Source organism: Mobula birostris, chromosome 17 (genome assembly GCF_030028105.1).
Source record: "Mobula birostris isolate sMobBir1 chromosome 17, sMobBir1.hap1, whole genome shotgun sequence".
Lineage (NCBI taxonomy): Eukaryota > Metazoa > Chordata > Chondrichthyes > Myliobatiformes > Myliobatidae > Mobula > Mobula birostris.
The window spans coordinates 56131616-56157816 of NC_092386.1; the positions used below are offsets into that span (position 1 = coordinate 56131616).

The following is a 26201-nucleotide window of genomic DNA, read 5'->3' on the forward strand; positions in this document are numbered from 1 at the left end:
TCAACCATCTCAACTTCACCACTCCTCTCCTGTTCCAACCTCACTCCCCCTGAACGCACTGCCCTCCACACTAATCCCAACCTCACCATCAAACCCGCTGACAAAGGTGGCGCCATAGTAGTTTGGCGGACGGACCTCTACCTCACTGAGGCCAAATTGCAGCTCTCTGACACCTCCTCTTAACTTACCCCTGGAACAGGACCCCACCAAAAAAACATCAAACCATTGTCTCCCGTACCATCACCGCCCTTATCAACTCCGTCCTTAGCCGCTAAACTCATAATTCCCACATCCCGTACCACTCAGTTTTACCTCCTCCCCAAGATCCACAAGCCTGACTGTCCCGGTAGACCCATAGTTTCTGCCTGCTCCTGTCTCACCGAACTTGTGTCTGCCTACCTGGACTCCATTTTGTCACCCATAGTTCAGTCCCTCCCCACCTACATCCGGGATACATCCCATGCCCTCCACCTCTTCAATAACTTCCAGTTCCCCGGTCCCGACTGCTTCATTTTCACTATGGATGTCCAATCTTTATACACCTCCATTCCCCATCAAGAAGGCCTCAAAGCCCTCCACTACTTCCTAGATAATAGACCTCACCAGTTCCCCACCACCACTACCCTCCTCCGGTTGGCGGAACTGGTTCTCACACTTAAACTTCTCTTTTGGCTCTTCCCACTTTCTTCAGACTAAGGGTGTAGCTATGGGAACTCACATTGGTCCCAGCTATGCCTGCCTCTTCGTTGGTTATGTGGAACAGTCTGTGCTCCAAACCTATTCTGGTACTGCTCCCCAACTCTTCCTTTGGTACACTGACGACTACATTGGTGTTGCTTCCTGCACCCATGCTGAGCTCGTCAATTTCATCGAATTTACTTCAAACTTCCACCTAGCCCTCAAATTCACTCGGTCTATCTCGGACACTTCTCTCCCCTTTCTCGATCTCTTGGTCTTCATCTCTGGAGACAGACTGTCCACTGACATCTTCTACAAGCCCACTGACTCTCACAACTACCTCAACTATACCTCCTCCCACCCCGCCAAATGCAAAAATGCCATTCTCTATTCCCAGTTCCTCCATCTCCGCCGCACCTGCTCCCAGGATGAGGCTTTCCATTCCAGGACATCTCAAATGTCCCCTTTCTTTAAGGATCGTGGTTCCCCTGCTACCGTCATCAACGATGCCCTCACCCGCATCTCCTCCCCACTTTGGCCCGCACCCCATCCTCCCGCCACCACAACAGGGTCAGAGTTCCCCTTGTCCTCACCTACCACCCCACCAGCCTCTGGATCCAGCACATTATCCTCCGCAACTTCCGCCACCTTCAACAGGACCCCACCACTAAGCACATCTTTCCCTTTCCACCACTCTCCATTTTCCACAGGGATCGGTCCCTCCTCACGGATCTCCCACCCAGCACTTATCCATGTAAGCGTAAGTGCTACACCTGTCCCTACACCTCCTCTCTTGCCACCATTCAGGGCCCCAAATAGTCCTTTCAGGTGAGGCAAAACTTCACTTGTGAGTCTGTTGGGGTCATCTATTGCATCCGGTGCAGCCTCCTCTACATCGGTGAAACCCGATGCAGATTGGGGGACCGCTTCGTCTAGCACCTCCGCTCCCTCCGCCAAAACAGACAGGATCTCCCAGTAGCCACCCATTTCAACTCTGCTTCCCATTCCCATTCAGATATGTCCATACATGGCCTCTTCTACTGCCATGATGAGGCTAAACTCAGGTTGGAGGAGCAACACCTCATACCATCTAGGTAGTCTCCAGCCCCTTGGTATGAACATAGAATTCTCCAACTTCCGGTAAGTCAACTGCCTAGTACCTCCCTCATGGTTCCGCCTCCTTCTACTACCCATTGTGTTTTCCCCTATTCCTTCTTCACCTATCCTGCCTATCATCCCCCTGCTTCCCCTCCCCCACCCCTTTATCTTTCCCCTTACTGGTTTTTCACCTGGAACCTACCAGGTTTCTCCTTCCCACCCTCCCCCCATCTTCTTTATAGGGCCTCTGCCCCTTCCCTCTACAGTCCTGATGAAGGGCTCCAGCCCGAAACATCGACTCATCGTTTCCACGGATGCTGCCCGACCTGCTGAGTTCCTCCAGCGTGTTGTGAGTGTTGCTTTGACCCCAGCATCTGCAGAGTATTTTGTGTAGATGATAATTTCACTTGCTCAAGGAATTGGAAAGTAAAAATTAGCCTCAATACCTCTTTTTGGCCAGTGATAGAAATGTCTAAATAGCTTCCTTCTGTGTCATAACTTTCTACAATGTTATGATTAATTTTGAAAGTGTGTTCAAGTTGATAGATTATGTAAAATTATAAACCACATTAGCAAAGTGATGGGTGGAGGTACGATGATGCTAGACAGCAACTTCTTCGAGCTCATCTGCAGAAACAGCTTAATTTCTACCTTTAAAGTCTCTCTCTCCCCTTTTCAAGGTGGATAGGGTTCTGTCAAAGACCCTGAACTAGAGCTACACGCAAACTTTGGTTCTTTGTGGTGATGGGACCTACTCCTGGGGCTCAACGACCAGCCGCTTTTCTATATCTTAAGGACGCGGCCTAGAAGACGACTGTGCCTTCGGGGTTCCGAGGCTTTGTGGTCCTGATGACGAGCCAGTTCTATGCCGGTGCTGCCGGCTGAAGCATTATGGAAGAAAACAGAATATCGGGAGCAGCGGATCAGTTGTCGGAGAGTTCTATACTCGGTCAATCTCTCTCGACAGTGGGGGAAGAGTTTGCTGCCAATTCTCAAGTCAGAGAACTCGGAAAAGCAAGCGACTTGGCATGCTTTACACCATAAATCAGTGAGTATTTTTTGTCTGTCTTGTTTATTAGGGAGAGAGTGATCCTGTGGTATGTTGAATTGTTGGGTGAACAATTAGTTTTTGTTGTACTCCAAGTCAAGATCTTTCTCGGAGGCTTTGCAATTGCTTGCTTGATGGGTGGTGGGTGCTGATGTTTTTTTGCTGAAATAAATGGGGGGAGGGTTGTTGCTCTGCTGCTACTTGTGCATGGGAGGGGGGAGTGCGGGCATTGAGGTTCTAATGTTTTTACTGTCACTCATTCTTCGAGGCACTCTTCTGTTTTTGTGGATGTCTGCGAAGAACAAGAATTTCAGATTGTATATTGGATACATTCTCTGATATTAAATGAAACTGTTAAAAAAAGATGGAACAAGGCTGGCTGGCCAGATTTTTTGAAAGCTCCTGACATAATTCTTTATTAGTTCAATAGAGCATGAAATTGAACTCTAAAAATAAATGAGGGTATAGCATACAGAAGAGCAAAATGCTATAGAAGAGATATGATACTCTCTTGGGTTTGCCTTTTCCTTCACCTTCATGTCCAATGAACACTATGAGCTGGACTTTTTATAAAAACTTTCATATCAGTCAATGGGTTGAAGTCAGCAAATATCAGAAAATTCATTCACATCCTTGATAAGAGAAAACATTATTTTGCAAAATAATGCAGAAAGGTCACTGATTTCAATGGAATTTAAATATGATAACTTATAAAATCATTAATAGTCATCTTACTTTTGTGCCATAGGTGTAAGGATCTTTTTCATTTCTTCCATTATTCCTTCTCGCTTGTCAGGATTAGACTCCAGAACTTTATCCAATGTTGAACAAAATGATGACTAACAGACAAAAATGTTAACAATTTATTAAAATAAAATTGACTAAAATCTTTTAGAAATCTGTTTCAGAAGAAGGCATCTTAACTAAATATACAGGGAAATACAGCCCAAGCTATATAATATAAATTCATTAGTAGTGAAGTCAACATAATATTTTTCTTCAATGGTTGAAATTTCCTTCCACAATTTTACAGGTAGACATTTCTTAATTACTATGAAAATTGCTTAAGCCAATTTAGTGCATTAATGTGTTACATTTGTTCTTATTCATATTTGAGCAGTAATCTGAATGCCAGGATGAATAAAATTCTGTAATTTAGCAGGAATAATGTACACAAGCCTACACCTGAATAAATTTGTAAGGGGAATAAAAAAATACTAATTCATACTTATGCTGATACTTCCAACATTAATCTTGAGGAAATTACATTTACTGCAAGTAGAATGAAATATTTAAAAACTCATAAACAAGAGAAAATCTGCAGATGCTGAAAATCCCAGCAACATACACAAAATGCTGGAGGAACTCAGCAGGCCAGGCTGCACCTATGGAAAAAAAGCACAGTTGATGACTGAAACGCCAACTATGTTCATTTAAAAACTCATTACATACTTGCCTAGAGAATAAGCTGCACTATTGAGAAAGTGGTTAAAATATCCATCCTTAACCACAAGTTACAGCATGCAAAATCCATTCCATATGCTATGTGCAAAAAAATTAATAATTCTACTAGTTAACTTTATTACAATCACCAATCTAAACTGGATTAAAGCAGAACATAGTGCCTGCAAACTGCAGTCCAATACACCAAACCTGTAAGATCCTAGCGTTCACTGCTGCATGCTGCAATATTGATTGTTCAGAATCAGTTTTATTATCACTGACATGGGTTGTGAAATTTGTTGCTTTGCAGGAGCAATACCTAAATATTACAATAAATTACATATTAAAAAATCCAATGGTAAAGGGGAAGAATCTGCTCCTATAACATCTTCAAGATCCTGTACCTCCTTACTAGTGGCAGTAACCAGAAGATGGGTTGTGCTGGATGGTGAGGGCCCTTCATAGTGGATGCTGCTTCTTGAGACATCTGAAAATGACTTTGATGGTAGGGAGGCTAGTGCCCATAATGAAACTGGCTAAGGTGAAAATTCTAAGTGTGATAATGATACTGTAATCCTATGGATTTCACATCTGCATACAATGATGCAATCAATCAGAATACTCTCCACTATACAAATGTAGAAATTTGCGAGTGTCTTTGAGTGTCTCCTCAACCCCCGAATAAAATATACCCAACAGTGAGTCTTTTTCGTAATTTCATCAAAATGTTGGGCCCAGGATAGATCTTCAAAGATGCTGACACCCAGGACTTGAAGCTGCTCACCCTTTTCGCTGCTGACCCCTTGATGAGAACTGCTGTGTATTCTCCTAATTTTCCCCTTCCTGAAGTCCATAATTCATTCCTTTGTCTTACTGACATTGAGTACAAGGTTGTTATTACAAAACTTCTCAACCAGCTGAGCTTGCTCACTCCTGTACACCACCTCGTCATCATCTGAGATTCTGCCAACAGTTGTGTTATCGATAAGTATATAGATGGCATTTGAGCTGTGCCGAGCCACACAGTCATGAATGTGGGCAAAACAGAGCAATGGGCTAAACACACATCCTTGAAATGTGCCTGTGTTGATTGTCATCGAGAAGGAGATGCTATTTCTGATGAGAAAGGCAAGGATCTAGTTGCAGAAGGAAGTACAGTGTCCCAGCTTTTGAAGTTTGTTGATTAATACTGAGGATGCTGGTGTTGAACGCTGAGCTGTAGTCAATAAACAGCAGCCTGACATAGGTACTGCTGTTGCCCAAGTGGTCCAAAGCCAAATGGACAACTAGTGAAATTTCAGCATCTGCTGCAAACCAGGTGTGGTAGTAGGCAAACTGCAGTGGGCCTAGGTCCTTACTCTGACAAGAGTTAATTCTCAAAGCACTTCATCAAAGTAGATGTGAGTGATACTGGGCAATAGTCGCTGAGGCAACTCACCCTGCTCTTTGGGCACCAGTATAATCGTCGTCTTTTTGAAGTAGGTAGGAACCTCCAATTGCAGCAGTGAGAGACTGAAGATAGCCTTGAATACTCCAACCAGTTGGGTTAGCACGGGTTTGTTATGCCCTACCAGGTACACCATTAGGGCCTGACACCTTGTGAGGGTTCACTCCTCTTGAAAAGATGTCCTGATACTGATTTTCATGTAATAGTTCAGTCAGAAGGTGAGATAATCAGGACACACAAACATGTGCTTGCCTACGTGGTTCCACAACATCCTATTCCCCACGTACTAAATAGCGACTGGACTTTTCAAATACAAGCCCTTTCCTATGGTCAGATGGAACTTAGGCAAGTTACAGAGAATACAGGATACTGGTGTGCCAAACAAAAATAAAAATCTGAGAATCATTGGTCTGCATTGTGTTTGAATATGGGTGTCAATTACATGGTGTAGTAATACAGAAGGAAGGACTGCACAAGAATAAAGAAACAACTGACAGTGAGGGTTATAATGGAGAAAAGGTGGAACTGTTATTTCCTAAGCATCTAGAGTACAAAAAAAAAAGTGCTGTTTTTCAAAAGACTGGCCCTCAGCTTTGGGCACACTGTTATAGGAAAGACACGCTTAAGCTGCAAAAAATGAAGAAAAGATTTGAGGATGTTGCCAGGACCAGAGAGACTGAGCGATGGGGAGAGATTACCCAGACTAGGTCTTTATTCCATGGAATATTGGAGAATGTGAGACTTACAGAAAAGTTTAAAATTATGAGCGGCATAGATAAGGTGAATAAGAACAGTCTTTTCTCCAGGGAGTGCAAACCTAGGGGGCATACATTCAAGGCGAGAGGGGAAAATTTTAGAAGGGACTCAAAGGAGCAACTTTCTCATGCAAAGGATGGTGAGTACATGGACTGAACTGCCAGAGAAAGTGGTTGAGGTAGGTACAACAGTATCATTTAAAAAACACTTATGTAGGTACACAGAGGGGTGAGGCTTAGAGGATATGGGCCGAGTGCAGGAAATTGAGATAGATGGGTGGGTATTGGGGCGGGCATGGACTTACTGGTTGAGATGCAAGGCCTATATCTGTGCTGCATTGCTCTGACTCTGAGTTAGAATGACACAGCGAGAATGGATTTTTTTTACTTTAAGGAGCAGCAGACAGCAAATGGGTTAAAACTTACCTTGCAAATCATGAATGTATTTCCATATAGCTCTTCAGTTAACATATTCCTTTGTTCTAATACTGCTTTGTCATTATACGCATATTCCACAACTGCTGATGCCTCCGAATGTCGCAGCAACCTCTTCACTTCACCTTTGAAGCTTTTAATTACCTCAGCTACTTGTTTCTTATTTCTACAAAAAGAAACCGCACATTAAATCTAGGTTTTACTCAATAACTCGCATTGCCAACAAAAGACTTTCTTTCATAACTTCACATTTAGAATTTTCACCTATTACTCAAAATCAATTAATTTTGAAAAATATATTTGCTAACAAATGAATCAAGATTTAGTTGAGATTAATGAAGAGTAATTGACATTTGTCTTACTCTGACAATACAAAGTCTAAATGTTATTTGCTAAACTAGACAGCACTTTTAAATTATCCTCTGATTTATAGTTTCACTTGTATGTGAACATGTTGACTGAGCTGTGCGTTTATGGTCTTCAGCACAATGGGTCTAGGAGGTGAGATATCTATAAAGGCCTGAATTACAGATTTATGAACTATTGGGCCTATACCAGTGGTCCCCAACCACCGGGCCGCAAAGCATGTGCTACCAGGCCGTGAGAAAACGATATGATTTGGCGATAGGAGTCAGCTGCACCTTTCCTCATTCCCTGTCACGGCCACTGTTGAGCTTGAACGCACGCGAGGTCGTTACCTGCGCGTCATCTGTGTCAGCGTGGGAAGGAGATCAACTCCTCGAGCTTGCAAATGACGGCGGGCTGAAAAGTATGTTTGACATAACATCCCTGCCGGCATTCTGGATCAAAGTCAAGGCTGAATATCCTGAGATAGCCACGAAAGCACTGCAAAAGTTGCTTCCGTTTCCAACATTTTTCTGCGAAGTGAAGTTTTCTGCGATGAATGCAATGAAAACTAAATTGCGGAATAGACTGGACATAAGGAACCCCCTTCGAGTATCGCTGTCTCCCAACACCCCTCGATGGGACCGTCTTGTTGCAGGAAAACAAGCCCAGGGCTCCCACTGATTCAGCGATATTGGTGTGTTGTAATGATTTTATACACTCATACGAGGAAAATATGCGCTGTTTAATATCCAAATGTTACTTAAAATGTTATGATGCTATTGACTTATAAGTGACTTATATAACCATATAACAATTACAGCACGGAAACAGGCCATCTTGGCCCTTCTAGTCCGTGCCGAACGCTACTCTCACCTAGTCCCACCGACCTGCACTCAGCCCATAACCCTCCATTCCTTTCCTGTCCATATACGTATCCAATTTTTCTTTAAATGGTAATATCGAACTTGCCTCTACCACTTCTACTGGTAGTTTGTTCAACACTTTCTTCAAGCTCCCCTGATAATGGACTTATCACTATATTCATGCGAGGAAAATATGCGCTGTGTGTTTAATATTAAATTCGTTAGATAAACCCTTTTAAAAACGAAATTGAGTGTATTAGCCACTTCACCTATATTCCGGCCGTGATTAACACCCCCCCCCCCCACCGAACAGAATCGCCAAAAACGATTTGCAGAAAAAAAAAATCATTGGCAAGTACATGCATGTGCACTGGTGCCCGCGCAAGGCTTCATGGTGATTGTAGTCTTTCTCTGGGTAAACACAAGGTATTTGACTGCTACTCTTGTCCGTTGGCAACCCTACCCCCGCCCCCCACCCCCCAGGGGTCAGCCGGTCCGCAAGAATATTGTCAATAATAAACTGGTCCGCACTGCAAAAAAGGTTGGGGACCCCTGGCCTATACCGTGTCTTTTGTCTGCTCAGGAGTATACCATGCTGATGTGATAAAAAAACAAAGGACTTAACATTTCGGAATCACAGGTACAAGCTCACTCCCACCTGTCACATTTCAATACCTTAAAAGCTTAAGTGGAAAGCGGCCAGTGCATGAGTGGGCCAGTGAAGGAGTGGAGCTTTGCGGCTTTGACTCGAGAGGTTCTGGCAGTTTTGGCAGTTGGTCTGTGCAATCAAGTCAATCAAGATTTGAATAGATCAGCAGAAAGCCGTTGATTAGACAATCAAGATTTGAATAGCTCAGACTCAGCAGAAAGCAGCTGATTGGGCAGTCGAGGTCAGGTGACCAAACATTTTGAAAAGCTCAAACAGATAAATGGAGGGATAGCTCAAGCGAAGCGGCCAGTGCGTGAGTGGGCCAGTGAAGGAGTGGAGCTTTGACTTGAGAGGCTTTGACAAGAAGAGGCGGAGGACAAGCTCGCTCGCAGTTAGTTTTTACAATGTCTCCTGAGACGGTGATGTGCCTCTCATGTGAGATGTGGCAGTCCTGGAGGAACTCCCCTCTCCCGCAGTCACATCTGCCAAAAGTGCATACGGCTGGGCGATCTGGAACACCGTGTAAGGAATCTGGAGCAGCAGCTGGATGACCTTCGATTCATGAGGGAGAATGAGGCAGTCATAGATGAGAGCTACAGAGAGGTAGTTACACCTAGGCTGTCGGAAGCAGGTCGTTGGATGACAGTCAGAGGGGGAAAAGCGAAGGTGAGCAGACAGGTAGTGCAGAGCACCCCTGTAGCCATTCCCCTGAATAATAAGTTTACGGTCCTGGATACCGTTGGCGGGGACGACCGACCAGGTGTGAGCCACGGTGGCAGGGCCTCCGGCACTGAGTTTGACCCTGTGGTGCAGAAGGGTGGGACGGAGAAGAGGAGAGCTGTCGTCATTGGAGACCCTATAGTCAGGGGAGCAGACAGGAGATTTTGTGGACGTGAGAAGGACACCCGCAAGGTTTGTTGCCTCCCGGGTGCCAGGGTCCAGGATGTCTCTGACTGGGTGCACGACATCCTGGTACGAGAGGGAAAGCAACCAGAAGTCATGATACATGTTGGGACCAACGACATAGGCAGGAAGAGGGATGAGGTCCTGAAGTGTGAGTTTTGGGAACAAGGCAGAAGGCTGAAGAACAGGACCTCAAGGGTGGCGTTCAGGATTGCTGCCAGTGCTACATGACAGTGATGGTAAGAATTGGAGGAGATGGCAGTTGAATGCGTGGCTGAGGAGTTGGTGCAGGGAGCAGGGTTTTAGATTTTTAGATCAATGGGATCTCTTCTGGGGAAGGTGGGACCTGCACAGATTGGATGGGTTGCACCTGAACTCAAGGGGGAGAAATATCCTTGCAGGTAGGTTTGCTAGCATGGTTCGGGAGGGTTTAAACTAATTTGTGAGGGGGATGGGACCCAGAGCAATAGAGCAGTGAAAGAAGTGCATGGAGTAAAGCCAGATCTAACATACAGAGAGGCTTTGAGGAAAGAGAAGCAGAATAAACAGTGTAAAGACAGTAAGGTAGAAGGGCTGAAATGTGTGTACCTCAATGCAAGAAGCATCAGGAACAAAGGTGATGAACTGAGAGCTTGGATACATACATGGAATTATGATGTAGTGGCCATTACAGAGACTTGGCTGGCACCAGGGCAGGAATGGATTCTCAATATTCCTGGATTTCAGTGCTTTAAAAGGGATAGAGAGGGCGGAAAAAGGGGAGGAGGGATGGCATTACTGGTCAGGGATACTATTACAGCTACAGAAAGGGTGGGTAATGTAGCAGGATCCCCTTTTGAGTCAATATGGGTGGAAGTCAGGAACAGGAAGGGAGTAGTTACTCTAATGGGGGTATTCTATAGGCCCCCTCGTAGCAGCAGAGATACAGAGGAGCAGATTGGGAGGCAGATTTTGGAAAGGTGCAAAAATAACAGGGTTGTTATCATGGGTGACTTTAACTTCCCTAGTATTGATTGGCACCTGATTAGTTCCAAGGGTTTAGATGGGGCAGAGTTTGTTAAGTGTGTCCAGGACGGATTCCTGTCACAGTATGTGGACAGGCCGACCAGGGGAATGCCATACTAGATCTAGTACTATGTAATGAACCGAGTCAGGTCACAGATCTCTCAATGGGTGAGCATCTGGGGGACAGTGACCACCGCTCCCTGGCCTTTAGCATTATCATGGAAAAGGACAGAATCAGAGAGGACAGGAAAATTTTTAATTGGGGAAAGGCAAGTTATGAGGCTATAAGGCTAGAACTTGCGGGTGTGAATTGGGATGATGTTTTTGCAGGGAAATGTACTATGGACATGTAGTCGATGTTTAGAGATCTCTTGTGGGATGTTAGGGATAAATTTGTCCCGGTGAGGAAGATAAAGAATGGTAGGGTGAAGGAACCATGGGTGACAAGTGAGGTGGAAAATCTAGTCAGGTGGAAGAAGGCAGCATACATGAGGTTTAGGAAGCAAGGATCAGATGGGTCTATTGAGGAATATAGGGAAGCAAGAAAGGAGCTTAAGAAGGGCCTGAGAAGAGCAAGAAGGGGGCATGAGAAGGCCTTGGCGAGTAGGGTAAAGGAAAACCCCAAGGCATTCTTCAATTATGTGAAGAAAAAAAGGATGACAGGAGTGAAGGTAGGACCCCATTAGAGATAAAGGTGGGAAGATGTGCCTGGAGGCTGTGGAAGTGAACGAGGTCCCCAATGAATACTTCTCTTCGGTATTCACCAATGAGAGGGAACTTGATCATGGTGAGGACAGTATGAGTGAGGTTGATGTTCTGGAGCATGTTGATATTAAGGGAGAGGAGGTGTTGGAGTTGTTAAAATACATTAGGACAGTTAAGTCCCCGGGGCCTGACGGAATATTCCCCAAGCTGCTCCACGAGGCGAAAGAAGAGATTGCTGAGCCTCTGGCTAGGATCTTTATGTCCTTGTTGTCCAGGGGAATGGTACTGGAGGATTGAAGGGAGGCGAATGTTGTCCCCTTGTTCAAAAAAGGTAGTAGGGATAGTCCGGGTAATTATAGACCAGTGAGCCCTATGTCTGTGGTGGGAAAGCTGTTGGAAAAGATTCTTAGATAGGATCTATAATTTAGAGAATCATGGTCTGATCAGGGACAGTCAGCATGGCTTTGTGAAGGGCAGATCGTATCTAACAAGCCTGATAGAGTTCTTTGAGGAGGTGACCAGGCATATAGATGAGGGTAGTGCAGTGGATGTGATCTATATGGATTTTAGTAAGGCATTTGACAAGGTTCCACACGGTAGGCTTATTCAGAAAGTTACAAGGCATGGGATCCAGGGAAGTTTGGCCAGGTGGATTCAGAATTGGCTTGCCTGCAGAAGGCAGAGGGTGGTGATGGAGGGAGTACATTCTGATTGGAGGATTGTGACTAGTGGTGTCCCACAAGGATCGGTTCTGGGACCTCTACTTTTCGTGATTTTTATTAACGACCTGGATGTGGGGGTAGAAGGGTGGGTTGGCAAGTTTGCAGACGACACAAAGGTTGGTGGTGTTGTAGATAGTGTAGAGGATTGTCAAAGATTGCAGAGAGACATTGATAGGATGCAGAAGTGGGCTGAGAAGTGGCAGATGGAGTTCAACCCAGAGAAGTGTGAGGTGGTACACTTTGGAAGGACAAACTCCAAGGCAGAGTACAAAGTAAATGGCAGGTTTCTTGGTAGTGTGGAGGAGCAGAGGGATCTTGGGGTATATGTCCACAGATCTCTGAAAGTTGCCTCACAGGTGGATAGGGTAGTTAAGAAAGCTTATGGCGTGTTAGCTTTCATAAGTCGAGGGATAGAGTTTAAGAGTCGCGATGTAATGATACAGCTCTATAAAACTCCAGTTAGGCCACACTTGGAGTACTGTGTCCAGTTCTGGTCACCTCACTATAGGAAGGATGTGGAAGCATTGGAAAGGGTACAGAGGAGATTTACCAGGATGCTGCCTGGTTTAGAAAGTATGCATTATGATCAGAGATTAAGGGAGCTAGGGCTTTACTCTTTGGAGAGAAGGAGGATGAGAGGAGACATGATAGAGGTGTACAAGATAATAAGAGGAATAGATAGAGTGGATAGCCAGCGCCTCTTCCCCAGGGCACCACTGCTCAATACAAGAGGACATGGCTTTAAGGTAAGGGGTGGGAAGTTCAAGGGGGATATTAGAGGAAGGTTTTTACTCAGAGTGGTTGGTGCGTGGAATGCCCTGCCTGAGTCAGTGGTGGAAGCAGATACACTAGTGAAGTTTAAGAGACTACTAGACAGGTATATGGAGGAATTTAAGGTGGAGGGTTATATGGGAGGCAGGGTTGGCACAACATTGTGGGCCAAAGGGTCTGTACTGTGCTGTACTATTCTATGTTCTATGTTAATAATTTGAGATTACAGCCCTGACAAAGCTTCAATGAGTGGTAGAGTTGGCTTTAAACCTGTGGGACAATTTACTGTGATATTTTAAAACCAAAGAACACTGGAAATACGCCCCAAGTCTGCAGAAACAATTAACTCCAAAGGTTCTGCTAACATCTCACGATTTCTAACACAATACTTACCCATACATTAGAATTTTTTTCACAATATGTCTGCCATACTTGGATTTACTCAAGGCAATCAGATGCTCTGAAAAGAAATTACAAGGTAGTATTAACTGAAAGGAAAAAATTATTTTGTATTCATTTACAGTATGCGTATTGCTTGGTAGGCCAGAATTTATTGCCCATTCTTAAATGCTCTTGGGAAAATGGCAAAGCACATTCTTGAATCTCTGCAGTCCTTCTGTTGAAGGGACTCTGCTGGGCAGAGTTCTACGAGCTGCGAATGTAATTGAATATAATCCAATCAGCAGTAAGCATCTTGACTTCCGCCCTTGATGAAATTGTCAAGGTGGCTGGATTTAGAGCATTATCTAGAGAAACTCATTTTACCAGGGAATACCATGGTGTCAAAATGGCTGTTGTACTGCATCTATAGTAGTACTGTAGTGGATAGTGCTTGGCGCTCACTTTCAGCTTCCACTACTGGCAAAGAGGAGAGCTGGATGTGTAAATCCCTCCCTGCCAGTACATAGCTTCTCCAACAGCAAGCCTCATGTAGTGCCTCCTCGCTGGCGCAACACGGAAACTGAACTCCTCTCAGACTTAGGCTGAACTACAAAGGACAGGGAGGAGATCCGCCCTCTGCACACGTAGCACGCCGACCCACGAGCACGTCCTGGTGCTCGTGAACCTGCTCCCCAGCCATGGGTAAATAGCCCCAGTGCCTTGAAGGCAGCCTCAGAAGAGATGAAGGCTACGGGAGTAAACGCTGACAGCAAATCTGGATTGGAGGCCCTATGGTGGCTGGACGTCACTGAACATCTTTTCGGCAGCTCCTGCAGCTAAGCTGGTGCCAATGTATTGCTTCATAAGCTTTCTTTTGGACTACTCTGGTGAGGCCGAGAGAGGAATCTTTGACAACTGAGCATCCAAGGATCTCGAGACAGATGGATACCAACCAACTGATGCCATACTTGGTCAAATGACGCATTGTTGTCAAAAGCACTTTTATATCACCATTAATTCAGCTCTTTGATCCATATCTGAGATGAGACAAAGGTCTGGAACGAAGTGGTCCTGACAAAATCAAAACGATCAGTGGTGTGAAGATTATTGGTAGAGAGCATACAGTTTTAAAATACCTTTCAATTCCTCAAAAGCCTCTTGCCTTTGTTCTTCATCACCAAACTGAAGATAACACTGGATTATTCGGGCAGAATCATGTGAAAACGCAATCTGCAGAAGACAATAAAATAATTCAAGTTTAAAAAAAGTCTGAGAGATTTACGGTAGAATTCCTTTTTCATGTGAATTATTATGGATTCAATAAAACACTAAAATAAAAATCCCAGTGTTTTACAAAAGGAAACAGCATTGCACTTTCAACTTCATTTTCTCTCAACATTATAGAACTGGCAACATGGTTCTGCAAATACATCCCCTGTGACAACACTACCATAGACAACAGTAAACTGTGTTAATTTGACTTCAAGGCCACAAATTCTATGTGCTATATGTAAAAACACCCAAAGTTCAGTATTTAATTGGAATCTAAAACACCATGTTCAGTGGATAAAACACAAGCACAAACATTGAACACCACACAGCAGTGTTCAGTTAAGTCTTTATATTATACAGTGCAAAACACCAGGACAGATCTTTCAATGTCCTGAGATTGACTGTCATCTGTGCCCTCTCCATGCTGTAATTTTGAAGAGAATTTTGCTGGTGGTTTGATGTTTATTTTTAGAAGCTTTTTGTATGACGCATGACTCTGGGGTTGTACACCTAATGGGTTCTTTTTTTTTCTCACTTTTCTGCTTAGTAGTTTTTTTTAGTTATCACAAATTTTTTTTCAATTTTTAAGATAATGTCTTTTTTGAGACATTGTAAGTGTTGTTACTTCAATGTACTCATGTTATTTTTTCTGTATAACAATAAAAAGATTTGAAAAAAAAAAGAAAGAAAGAAAGAGGGGTCAACTCCAAGCTTATCAGAATAGCATAAGGAATCTCACAGCAAACAGCCAGCTGTGCTGACAAGAACAGTATTGGCATTCAGTCATTCAAAACTGCTCAGAAGCTGTCAAAAAAAAATCTTAAAATTGCAAACACACAAACACTTCAAAACTATAAAAAGCCCTATTTAACAATCCTAGCAAGCAAGGTCTCCCTTTTTATTCAAAAGGGCCTGTAATACATTTACCAAGTTAACCCCGGAAGGAGCTCAGGAGGTATATTCTCCATTTTGAGAGTTGGGACATCTATGCAGGTTTGCACTGCCCTCACTCCACAAGAAGTCCCAGCCAGAAATCCTGTATCTCATGCTGCATAAAAGATTCTGCCATCACCTCCACTTAAGAATTGTCCAAATAAGGATATATCCACTGCAGGCTTTATCTGAACATCTGTAGGCCTCAGTGGAAATTTTACCCAAATGTATTAATTTCAGATGAAATGTAGGCAGTATCATTTTCACACTTTCAGATATAATTAGCCTGTAATTACTGAAATGGTATTGTTGATACACAAGTTAAGCTATAGTTTAAAAACTAAAGATAATTACTTAATTACAAATATCCCAATATTAAATACGATACAAAAACCTGCATTAGATATATCTTAAATCAAGCACTATGACTAATGAAAAGCTTAAAGTAAAACAACATACATTTTTAATATTTCCATGGACTAGATTCTGCAATTCTTTCATAAGTTCTGCTTTTTTCTCTTTACTGCAGTCTTTTCTAGAAGAAAAAAAAATCAGTGTAGTTTTCTAAGCTTCCTTCCAGGCAAACTATTGTCAAGTGGCTAGATGCTAAAAGGTTAGAGCTAAACCAATTTTATTGTATTTTGATTGTAGACAGCAGTATTGTAGACCCAAGTATTTCAACACAAATAGTTCATAATTACATTGTGGTACCATAATCTACAACTGACAGACAAAAAATGAATTACTCCATTCCCTATTATAAAAAGTAAAGGATCAATGATAGGATGTAAATTTTAATTTTATTCATTGGAGATTTGAAATTATTCTTAATCTGCAGTGAACAAAGGTTGATAACATGCAAATACTGATTACTTTATTAATAATTTCCTTTCTGTAGCAAGTTTAAACTTTATAAATATTCAAACTGTACCTATTAAAAATGCGGCAGTTCTTGGTAAACAAAGAGAAACATGATACATGATAATAAAGGCTAATGGAATGTTGGACTTTATTACAAAGGGATTTGAGTACAAGAGCAAGGAAATCCTTTTCCATTTGTACAGGGCCCTGGTGAGACCACACCTTGAGTACTGTGAGCAGTTTTGGTCTCCAGGGTTAAGGAAGGACATCCTGGCTGTGGAGGAGGTGCAGCGTAGGTTCACTAGGTTAATTCCTGAGATGTCCGGACTGTCTTACGCAGAGAGGTTAGAGAGACTGGCCTTGTACATGCTGGAATTAAGGAGATTAAGGGGGGATCTGATTGAGACATATAAGATTATTAAGGGATTGGACAAGATAGAGGCAGGAAACATGTTCCAGATGTTGGGAGAGTCCAGTACCAGAGGGCATGGTTTAAGAATAAGGGGTAGGCCATTTAGGACAGAGTTGAGGAGGAACTTCTTCTCCCAGAGAGTTGTGGAGGTGTGGAACGCGCTGCCTCAGAAAGCAGTGGAGGCAAATTCTCAGGATGCTTTCAAGAAGGAGCTAGATAGGTATCTTACGGATAGGGGAATCAAGGGTTATGGGGACAAGGCAGGAACCGGGTATTGATAGTAGATGATCAGCCATGATCTCAGAATGGCGGTGCAGGCTTGAAGGGCCGAATAGTCTACTTCTGCACCTATTGTCTATTTTATAGGAAAATACCTATGATAGGAATTAATTTAAAACCCAGATCAAAGCAAACATTGTGGAGAAATCAGCATCAACTTTACATTAGATGTATTAAAAACAATTTTGAAAAGTTTTATGGAATAAATTTTAAATATAGATACTGCTATTGTGCAAAATTAAGATTAAAAGTAAAACTATTAATTTCATAGTTTGATTTTCATTTATCCTGTTGCATTAAAGTTACAAATTTATTGAACCAGTTTTGATCCTCCATAATAACAGCAACCCAGGAAGAAGAATAATCTACTGAGAACCTGAGCTGACTCAACAGCAATGATATTAGGATAACATCAAAGGTGAACTTCATATTGATTCAGATGCTCAGCACAGCTATCTCAGAAAGTGACTAAAATGGGTCTATATATTAAACTAGTTAATATAAATTTAGCTGAGGTAACCTATCACCCAGTGTACCAAGAAATCTTAATAGAAAAAGTGCAAATAAGTTCAACAATGAAAATCATACAGAAGCTTTCTAATCAGGCCAATGCTTAATTTATTTGAATTAGGATCAAGAGACAAGGGTACTGAGCAATGCGGTCTTCAACTTGCCATTAAGAGTTTATTCAATATGCAACATCACTTTAAGTGGACATTTAATTGCTACAAGTGTAAAAGATTAATTTGAGCTGAAAATACCTTCTTACACTTTCCCAGATCTGCTTTGATCGGTTTATTAGATCATAATTAGTTTTCTTGTCCTGTTGTCTGTTCACTTTTAGTTCCTTCTTTTGTTTTTTGAAATCATCCCACTTGGGTTTCTTTCCAGCCGTTCCTAAAATGACAAATCATTGTTTTAGAAATAACATTTTAAATATATTTTAAACTACCATGTACTGATTGCCACAAAAAAAACCCAAAGGATGATGCACCATAAAGCCATGTCTCTGACATACTCAATAATGTATCATATACTAGACAACTCTCCAGCTTGGCATGTAGGAGGCTAATTAGAAAATCAGAGTGGAGTTGATGGGTATGTGAGAGGAAACAGGATACCGAAATGATTGGGTAATGAATGGGATTTCTAAAACAGCTGGCATAGGTTTAATGGACTGAACAGCATCTTTTAATGCAAAAAATATGAATATTTGAGAATGAGAAAAGCACCAATAATGCCTGAGGTTGTCAATTCCAATGATTTTTTGCTTGACATAGGATGCCATCTGGAGAGAGAAAAAAATAAACAGGACTAGAGCTAGTATTAAACACAAAAAAAGATTATGTTTGAACACACAATTATTTCAACCCAATCCAAAAGACTTTACTTTTTGGATTCACTATTCAGATATACATGAATGTCCATCATTGTTGGATTTAGGGGTAAACTCAGTGAAAGGATTCTCTTTGGCCTCTTTACTGGGAGTTCCTCTTCCCTTTTTGTTTTCTAAGATTAGCAGACAAGAATCTGTTATTATCTGTTAATCCATTATTAAACATACATTAAGAATTTGGTTTCGGTTTCATAGATTTTTTGAGTTAAATAATTTTATTCTTTCTAGTAATATCTATCTCAATTACTTTTTTAAACATACAAATTTGGATAAGGCCTTTTTAATTTGGAATCCCAAGGGAATAATAACTTTTTCAGATTTGTTTTTAGGGAACTGTTTAATGTCTTTTTCTCAGTTAGTGGATAAATATGATTTATCTCATGTACACTTTTTTAGATATTTACAAATTAGGAATATATTACGTGGTTTGTTACTAAATTACCCTTCTGCTTATCCACCTAATATGACAGATGTTCTCTTTCAGTTTAAACCATTTCAAAAAGGCTTGATAGCTATAATCTATAAACGGTTATTGAGTTCACCAATGATATCTAATGATAAAATTAAATGTGTTTGGGAATCGGAACTTCAAGAGTCACTTTCAGATAATCAATGGAGTAAAATTTTTCATTCGGTTAATAACGCATCTATTTGTGCCCATCATCCCTTGATACAGTTCAAGGTAGTGCACTGGGCCCATATATCAAAGGATAAACTAACGCATATTTTCTCTAATATTAATCCTATTTGTGACAGATGTAATACTCAGCTGGCCACTTTAACTCATATGTATTGGTCTTGTATAAAGCTAGATAACTTTTGGAGAGGTGTTTTTAAAACACTATCAAAATTTTTGGATCTGGATCTACAATCTAATTTGCTTATGGCAATTTTTGGGATTATCCCATCGGAAGCAGGAAATATTCTGGTTTCCGCTCAACGTATGATAGCCTTTTCGACCTTACTGGCTGGGAGAACCATTTTATTGAAGTGGAAGGATTCTAATCCACCTACAGTCTTTTACTGGCCAATTTTTTTCCTTTCGCTTCATAAACTGGTAAGAGGAGAACTGTTACTTTCATTTTTTAATGATATATTTTATACTAGTTTAACAATATCTATGATTTTGACAATGTCTATCTTAATCTTGGTTTATACTGTTACTGATATATATATTTGAACTAATTCTCCTCTTGATTGTATTTATGCTTTTTTTAAATCAATAAAAAGATTAATAAAGAAAGAAAGAAAGAAAGAAAGAAAAGACTTTACCAAGAACAGTCTTAGAAACTAAAACAATTGGGCAGGAGCACGGTCAAGATCAGGAATGATCATACAGAGAAATGTAACCCATTCCTCAAATATGTAGTAAACCTCTTCATTAGCACAATAAACTAATGAAGCAAACCATCAATCCAAGTGCATCAGAATAATGAAAACATAAAAATGACAGAAGAGCAGTGTTAAATACTGAAAATAACATGCTGAGAGTAAATGATTAAGCTTTGCACCTCTGAATCTGCTCTCTTACTGTACTACAGGCGAGCCCTACGTTACAGTTTAGCTTGTGGAAATTTAGCTATTAGATTTCACAATCACTACCCAAAAGTTTAAGATACAAAATAAAATTCACTTTCATGGGATTTGTGGAAAAAAAAGGCAAATAAATCAACAAATTTCTTCTCTTTCAAATATCTTTCTTGATGCTGAGGCTTTATAGAAAATCACAACATGGCACTTTTTCTGAGATTGCAACACCACCTTAACCAAATCCTGTAACAATGGGAGTTGCCTATGTTGTTAAATAGGATATCAAAACATTGCCTAAAATATTGAACTAAAGCAGATGAAGAAAGATTGTCTAATTTAAGAGTAGTATGAGCAGAGACAAATAACTTGAAATTATTATTATTCAAGGCAATAATTTTTGCGCAATACACTGCAAAAATTGTTATAAAAGTGTAAAGCTCAAGATTGTTTTAAACGTAAAAAAGTTGATCAGCTACGTACCCTCTTCATTTTCACTCAATTGCTTCCTCTTTTTTCCAGTTTGCTGTTGTCCCTTAATTTTTTTCACTTTTCCAGTGGCATTAAACTTTGCCTTCTTCTCAAACTTTTGAGACTTGAACTTTGAATTGCCTTTCCCAGGTTCACCTGTTAGAACCCAAGCAAGAAGAACATTCGGAAGTTAACACAGATGGCTGGTAACTTTAGTAACAAATATAACACAAATTTTAAGTCAAATCCATGAAGTGAAGCATTAAAAGCTCTGATTATTATTTCTCTGGTCTATTATGGCCAGGTATCATTAAGTACACAGCTGGAGTTTGTCTGCACAAAATTACAGTAGATTTGACATGAGATGTTGACCAGTACATGTTAGGTAGGTAGATGAGAGAGAATAAAATCTGCTCACTGAATAGGATGGGGAGACAAAGGAAGAGGCTTCTGAGGAGCACAATGCCCCCTCTGCATGACAGACACTATAATTTTGAAATGATGCACTGGCAGGTTTATTTCACAGAAAATCTTTAAGGCGATGTTGTAGCTTGAAAAAGTGGAGCAGCAAATATCTTCACAATATTTTATCATAAATTTCTAAACATTTCTATGAAATGATTTTGGCAGTACTAGTAAAAGGATACAACATAAAAGTACCAAAACAAATTTGAAAATTTTACTCAAAACTTTCAGATTTTGATTCCAATTTCTTTAATAATAAAAAAATCTCATTCTTTTGAGATTAAAAAAATCTCAAAATTACTTAACAAATGTAAATAAAATTGTCCAAGTAAATGTTCAGTCATTATTTTCAAATTCTGAGAGTATGGTTTATTTATTCCAGACCTATAGAGCTATTCTCCCAACCATTTAATTTTTCAGACACCTCACTTCTATTCATTTTATGTTAATGAAGGAAGTCTTCAATTTTCTATGCAATTTCTCTGAATTTGAAGAAAAGGATATGGAAGCAGACTTAAATTTGATTTCTACATTAAAACTTGTAAACTTTACCCATTGGATTCTAATAACATCAAAAGCTTACCTGATGAAACATTTTTAGATCTGTCAAACTTTTTAACTCTGCTCTTTCCAGGTGGCGTACTTCCACCTTTCCCAGATAACTTTTTACCTTTAAGCACCATGATATCACTCAGGCCAATCTGTAAGAGCAATAGGAATAATTACTGCACTAAGCTGATACTCCAGACAAGATGGAACAGCATAACGTTTTGCAATGATATAAAAAAGCAATGCAGTGCTCTTTAAAAAATGCACAAAAATGTTACAATCATACTTAAAAAACTGAAAACAAACGAGGTATGTGACGTAAATACAAATGATTTTTTACAATTAGTCTTTTGCAACATACCACAACAATTTCTAAACTTGTATAATCTTAGAGCTGATTAATTTCTAAAAGAATGAATGAATCAGATTTACATCAAACATTTTTATGACATCTCAAAAGGAAATCAAGAGACATAATTAGTGCAACCACTGGACAACTCCACCATTAATTGAAACCCTTTTCCCCAGAGGGAAAAATATCCAAATGCTGAGCATTTCTTCTAACAAATAAACCATAAATATAGAAATATGTGGCAAAAAGGAATCTAGTATTTATGCAGTAATAAGAACAATTGCAAACTATCTGTGGGCAATGTCAGAGGAATAAGAAACAAAGACATACATTCATAGGTGGCTTTTTCTATTGTGGTACAGGATAGAAAAAGGTCACCAGATGCTGTGCGATAAATCTACAAATTGCAAAGCACCTGGTGACTCTTTGATCTGTCTCGGATTAACAGCAGCTTAACATAAATATTGCTGTTGCTCAGATGGACAAAGCCAATGCGATTGTGCCCACTGTGGACCTGTTGTGGTGATAGGTAAATTGCAGTGAGCCCATGTCCTTGCTCAGGTAGGAGTTAATTCTAGACATGGCCAACCTGACAAACCACTTCACCACAGCAGAGTGCTACCCAGTGACAGTCAGTGAGGCAGCTCACCCTGCTCTTCTTGGATAGTGGTATGACCAATGCCCTTTTGAAGCAGGTGGGAAACTCCAATTGCAAGAGTGAGAGGTTGAAGCTTGACATTCAACACCATTATCCCTTCAGTACTAATCCAACAAACTTCAAAACTTGGGCCTCTGTAACAGGATCCTTGACTTCCCCATTGGGAGACCGCAGTCAATGTGGATCTGAAATAACATCTCCTCTTTGTTGACAACCAATACAGGCACACCTCATGGATGTGTACTACGCCCACAGCTCACCTTTCTACACTCCTGATTGTGCAGCTCCGCACAGCTAAAATGCAAATTATAAATTCGCTGCTGAGTTGTCAGCAGATGATAATGAGGCGGTATACAGGAGTGAGATAGTTTGGCTGGTGGAGTGGTGTTACAACAGCTTTGCACTTACAAAAAACTGAATGTGAAGTTCAGACCAGTCCTCAATTATTACATTAGTAATAATAAACCAATTCTGAAATATATAAAATTAAAGAGAACAGGTATAAAAAACATAAAAAAAAAGTGCAGATGCTGGAAATCTAAAGTAAAACAAAATGCTGAATACACTCAGGTCAGACAATCTCTTTGGAATGAAAAACCATGAGTGTATCAGGCTGGAGGCCCTTATTGTTTATTTTTCCTCAGATGCTCTGAACTCAAGTTCAAGTTTAATTATTTTTCAACCATAAATGAATATAGCCAAATGAAACAGAGTACCTCCAGGCCAAGGTGCAAAACATATCACCAACAGCACATAGCACAAACGGTTATGATTTCAGCCACAAAGAAAAAAATACGTAGCCCAAGTCCATGCGTGGCATAACTAGAATTATGGGATGCTGTCCTGCTCCAGCTTATTCTTCCACAGAGTAAAAACCAGAAAAAAGCACCAACGGGAGGGGAGGGGCCAGCGCCCAACCCAATACAGGCTTCCCCCGCCATCCGAAGGTAGAGCGTTCCTACGAAACGGTTCGTAAACCGAAATGTTGTGAAGCGAAGAAGCACTTACCATTTAATTATATGGGAAAAATTTGTGAGCGTTCGCAGACCCAAAAATAACCTACCAAATCATGCCAAATAACACATAAAACCTAAAATAACACTAACATATTGTAAAAGCAGGAATATGATAAATACACAGCCTATATAAAGTAGAAGTACTTTTCTACAATCATTGCCGCACTGTTCTCTGTAGCAAAAATCTCACACAAGTGCTCTCAGCAGGAACACGGCACAAGCGCTCTCGGCAGAAAGATGGCGCAGGCGCTCTCGGCAAAAACACTCCCTTCAGTAACCTTTAAGCTATGAAGCTGCCAAATCATACCAAATAACACGTAAAAATACACAGCTGATATAAAGTAGAAATAATGTATGTACAGTGTAGTATCACTTACCAGAATCGAGAAGACAGTGCCGAGCACACTGATGATGGTGTGTTAGGCTGAGTCATCGGAGGTTGGGGTGGTGCAGTGGACCCCAACCTCCAGGCCGGGGAACTATACCGATCCACGAAGCATGCAGGGGTACAGCGGTGGCCTGGACGCACCCAGCACATCTTTAAGAAAAAAGCCAAAATAAACAAGCTAATTAATTAGGTGCCGCCCGGCACATAAATGTCCGCCCAGATCAGACGCAACGCAATCAGCAATCACCTCTGATCTGGGCTGACAATTATGTGCCGGGCAGCACCTAATTAATTAGCTTGTTTATTCAGGCTTTTTTCCCTTAAAGATGTGTTGGGTGCATCTCGGCCACTGCTGCATTCTCCGCGGCAATGTATCGGTCTGTGGCCTGGGGGTTGGGGTGGTGGGACACTGGGGTGTCATCTCATCGTTTCCATCAGGGCAGGCAGGTCAACTTCTTTTACGTCTGCCTGCCTCGATGTCGAAGGTCAAGGTTCGTTGTCTGCTGTGACTGATGTGGAAGGCTTGAGAAACGACGGTATGTTTGACTGCTTAGTCTTGCACATTTTTCTATCATACAGTTCTTTGTAAGCACTCAAACCATCTTGCAAATATGCCATAAACCGACGTACCCTTTCAAAATTAAAGTCGTACTTTTCTGCAATTATTGCAGCGAAAATCTCACGCAGTTGCTTCACATTCAGTTCCTGGATGACCTCACTTTCGGTCCGTTCACTACTGCATTCAGTTTTGATTGTTATCCTTTCCTCTTCCAATTGCATCAGTTCTTCATCTATCAGTTCTTGGTCATAGGATGCCAAAACCTCTTCAATGTCATCTTCATCAACTTCCACAAGCCAAACTCACTTTGTCCTTACTTTGTTCACCACGATCGAAACGCTTAAGTATGTCTAGTTTTACGCTAACACCCTTACGAGCTCTTTTAGGTTTTTCTGATACCTTATAACTCATCTTGCTAACGGTTGCTCACAGGCACCTGTTTAAGCACTGCCGGTGAGAATGCCGTTCCGGGGGAGGGGCTTGGCTGCTCAGGGTGCGCGCTGCTTTTTTCGTAACAGTGAGGTTTCGTAAAGCGAATGTTCGAAAAGCAGGGGACACCTGTATAGATACCAGCGTGCCCCACAGAGGCTCTGCATCTCAGCATCTGCAATAGGCGGCCCAGTGGCTGAGGCTTCACAACTGTAGCAATGCAGCTCTCCAGCCATTGGTGTTGCCAATGAACCGGACTTGAAATATTTTACGTTACCAGTCTCCAATAGGGTCTTGTGATCACAATAAAAATGTCCAAGACAATCAGTCACACCAATTGTTGGGACTGCGCACCTTCTTGGCACAACAATACACAACAAGTCCAGCTCCATCGCTCAAGCAACTCGCTGATGGGATAGCCCTGCAGTTTTGATGTTCTTGGTATCTATCAGTGACTTACAATTGTAAAAAAGATATACAGAATGAACAAATACTAAGTGTTTCCAGCATTGATTGCTTCTAGTGTCAAAGACAGAAGTGGGCAATAGTACCCAGCGTTCATCAGGATGGGCTGGAGCAGTAAAGTCAAAATGGGAAAGTAGTGGTTTAAACAGATAAAGGTTCCATTTCCAAATACACGAAGCACTTATATAAATGTAAATAAACAGGTAAGATTTAACAGAGATGTTGTCCCTAACTACGGACTAAGGCTGAGAAAAATTTTTTAAATTAAATTTCTGGTTTTACCCAACTCTTACTGCCATCCCTAATTGATCTCGAGGAGATATTGAGCGGTCTTCAGGTATGATGTTGTGATCACCTCTGAGTCGTGGCTGAAAGATCATAGTGAAAGAGCGTAACACCTAAGGATACACATTGTATCAAAAGGACAGGTAGGCAAGCAGAGGGGCTGGGGTGGCGTGGCGTGGCTCTTTTGGGAAATATGAAATCAAATCCTTAGAAGGAGGTGACATAGGATCAGAAGATGTAGAATCCTTGTGGGTAGAGATAAGAAACTGGAAGGGTAAAAAGACCCTGATGGGAGTTATATAAAGGCCACCGAATAGTAGCCAGGATATTGGATAAATTTCAATGGGAGACAGAAAAAACATGTAATAAGACCAACATTACGATAGTCACGGGGATTTCAATACAGAGATTGGGAAAATCAGGTTGGTACTGATTTTCAGGTTGGATCCCAAGAGAGGGAATTTGAGACTGCCTACCAGATGTTTTTTTTAGAGCAGCTTGTGGTTGAACCCAGTAGGGTAAGGACAATTCTGAATTGGATGTTATGTTATGACCCAGATTTGATTAGGGAGCTTAAGATAAAGGAACCTGTAGGAGACAGTGATCATGATAGAATTCATCCTGCAGTTTGAG

The 26201-nt window shown here is 41.3% G+C and overlaps 1 protein-coding gene across 2 annotated transcripts in view; it reads right to left on the reverse strand.

Annotated features, from left to right (window-relative positions):
* The window catches only part of pum3 (pumilio RNA-binding family member 3), a 50118-nt gene that overhangs the window by 20410 nt on the left and 3507 nt on the right, over positions 1-26201 (reverse strand). For both annotated transcript variants that reach the window (XM_072281753.1, XM_072281754.1), the window contains exons 2-9: positions 21451-21568; positions 20415-20558; positions 17770-17905; positions 15916-15991; positions 14388-14481; positions 13264-13330; positions 6896-7070; positions 3560-3663 (exon numbers count right to left, since the gene is read on the reverse strand). In XM_072281753.1, coding sequence (XP_072137854.1) covers positions 3560-3663; positions 6896-7070; positions 13264-13330; positions 14388-14481; positions 15916-15991; positions 17770-17905; positions 20415-20558; positions 21451-21550 — 896 coding nt within the window. In that variant the 5' untranslated portion in view covers positions 21551-21568. The remainder of the gene's footprint in view (positions 1-3559; positions 3664-6895; positions 7071-13263; positions 13331-14387; positions 14482-15915; positions 15992-17769; positions 17906-20414; positions 20559-21450; positions 21569-26201) is intronic.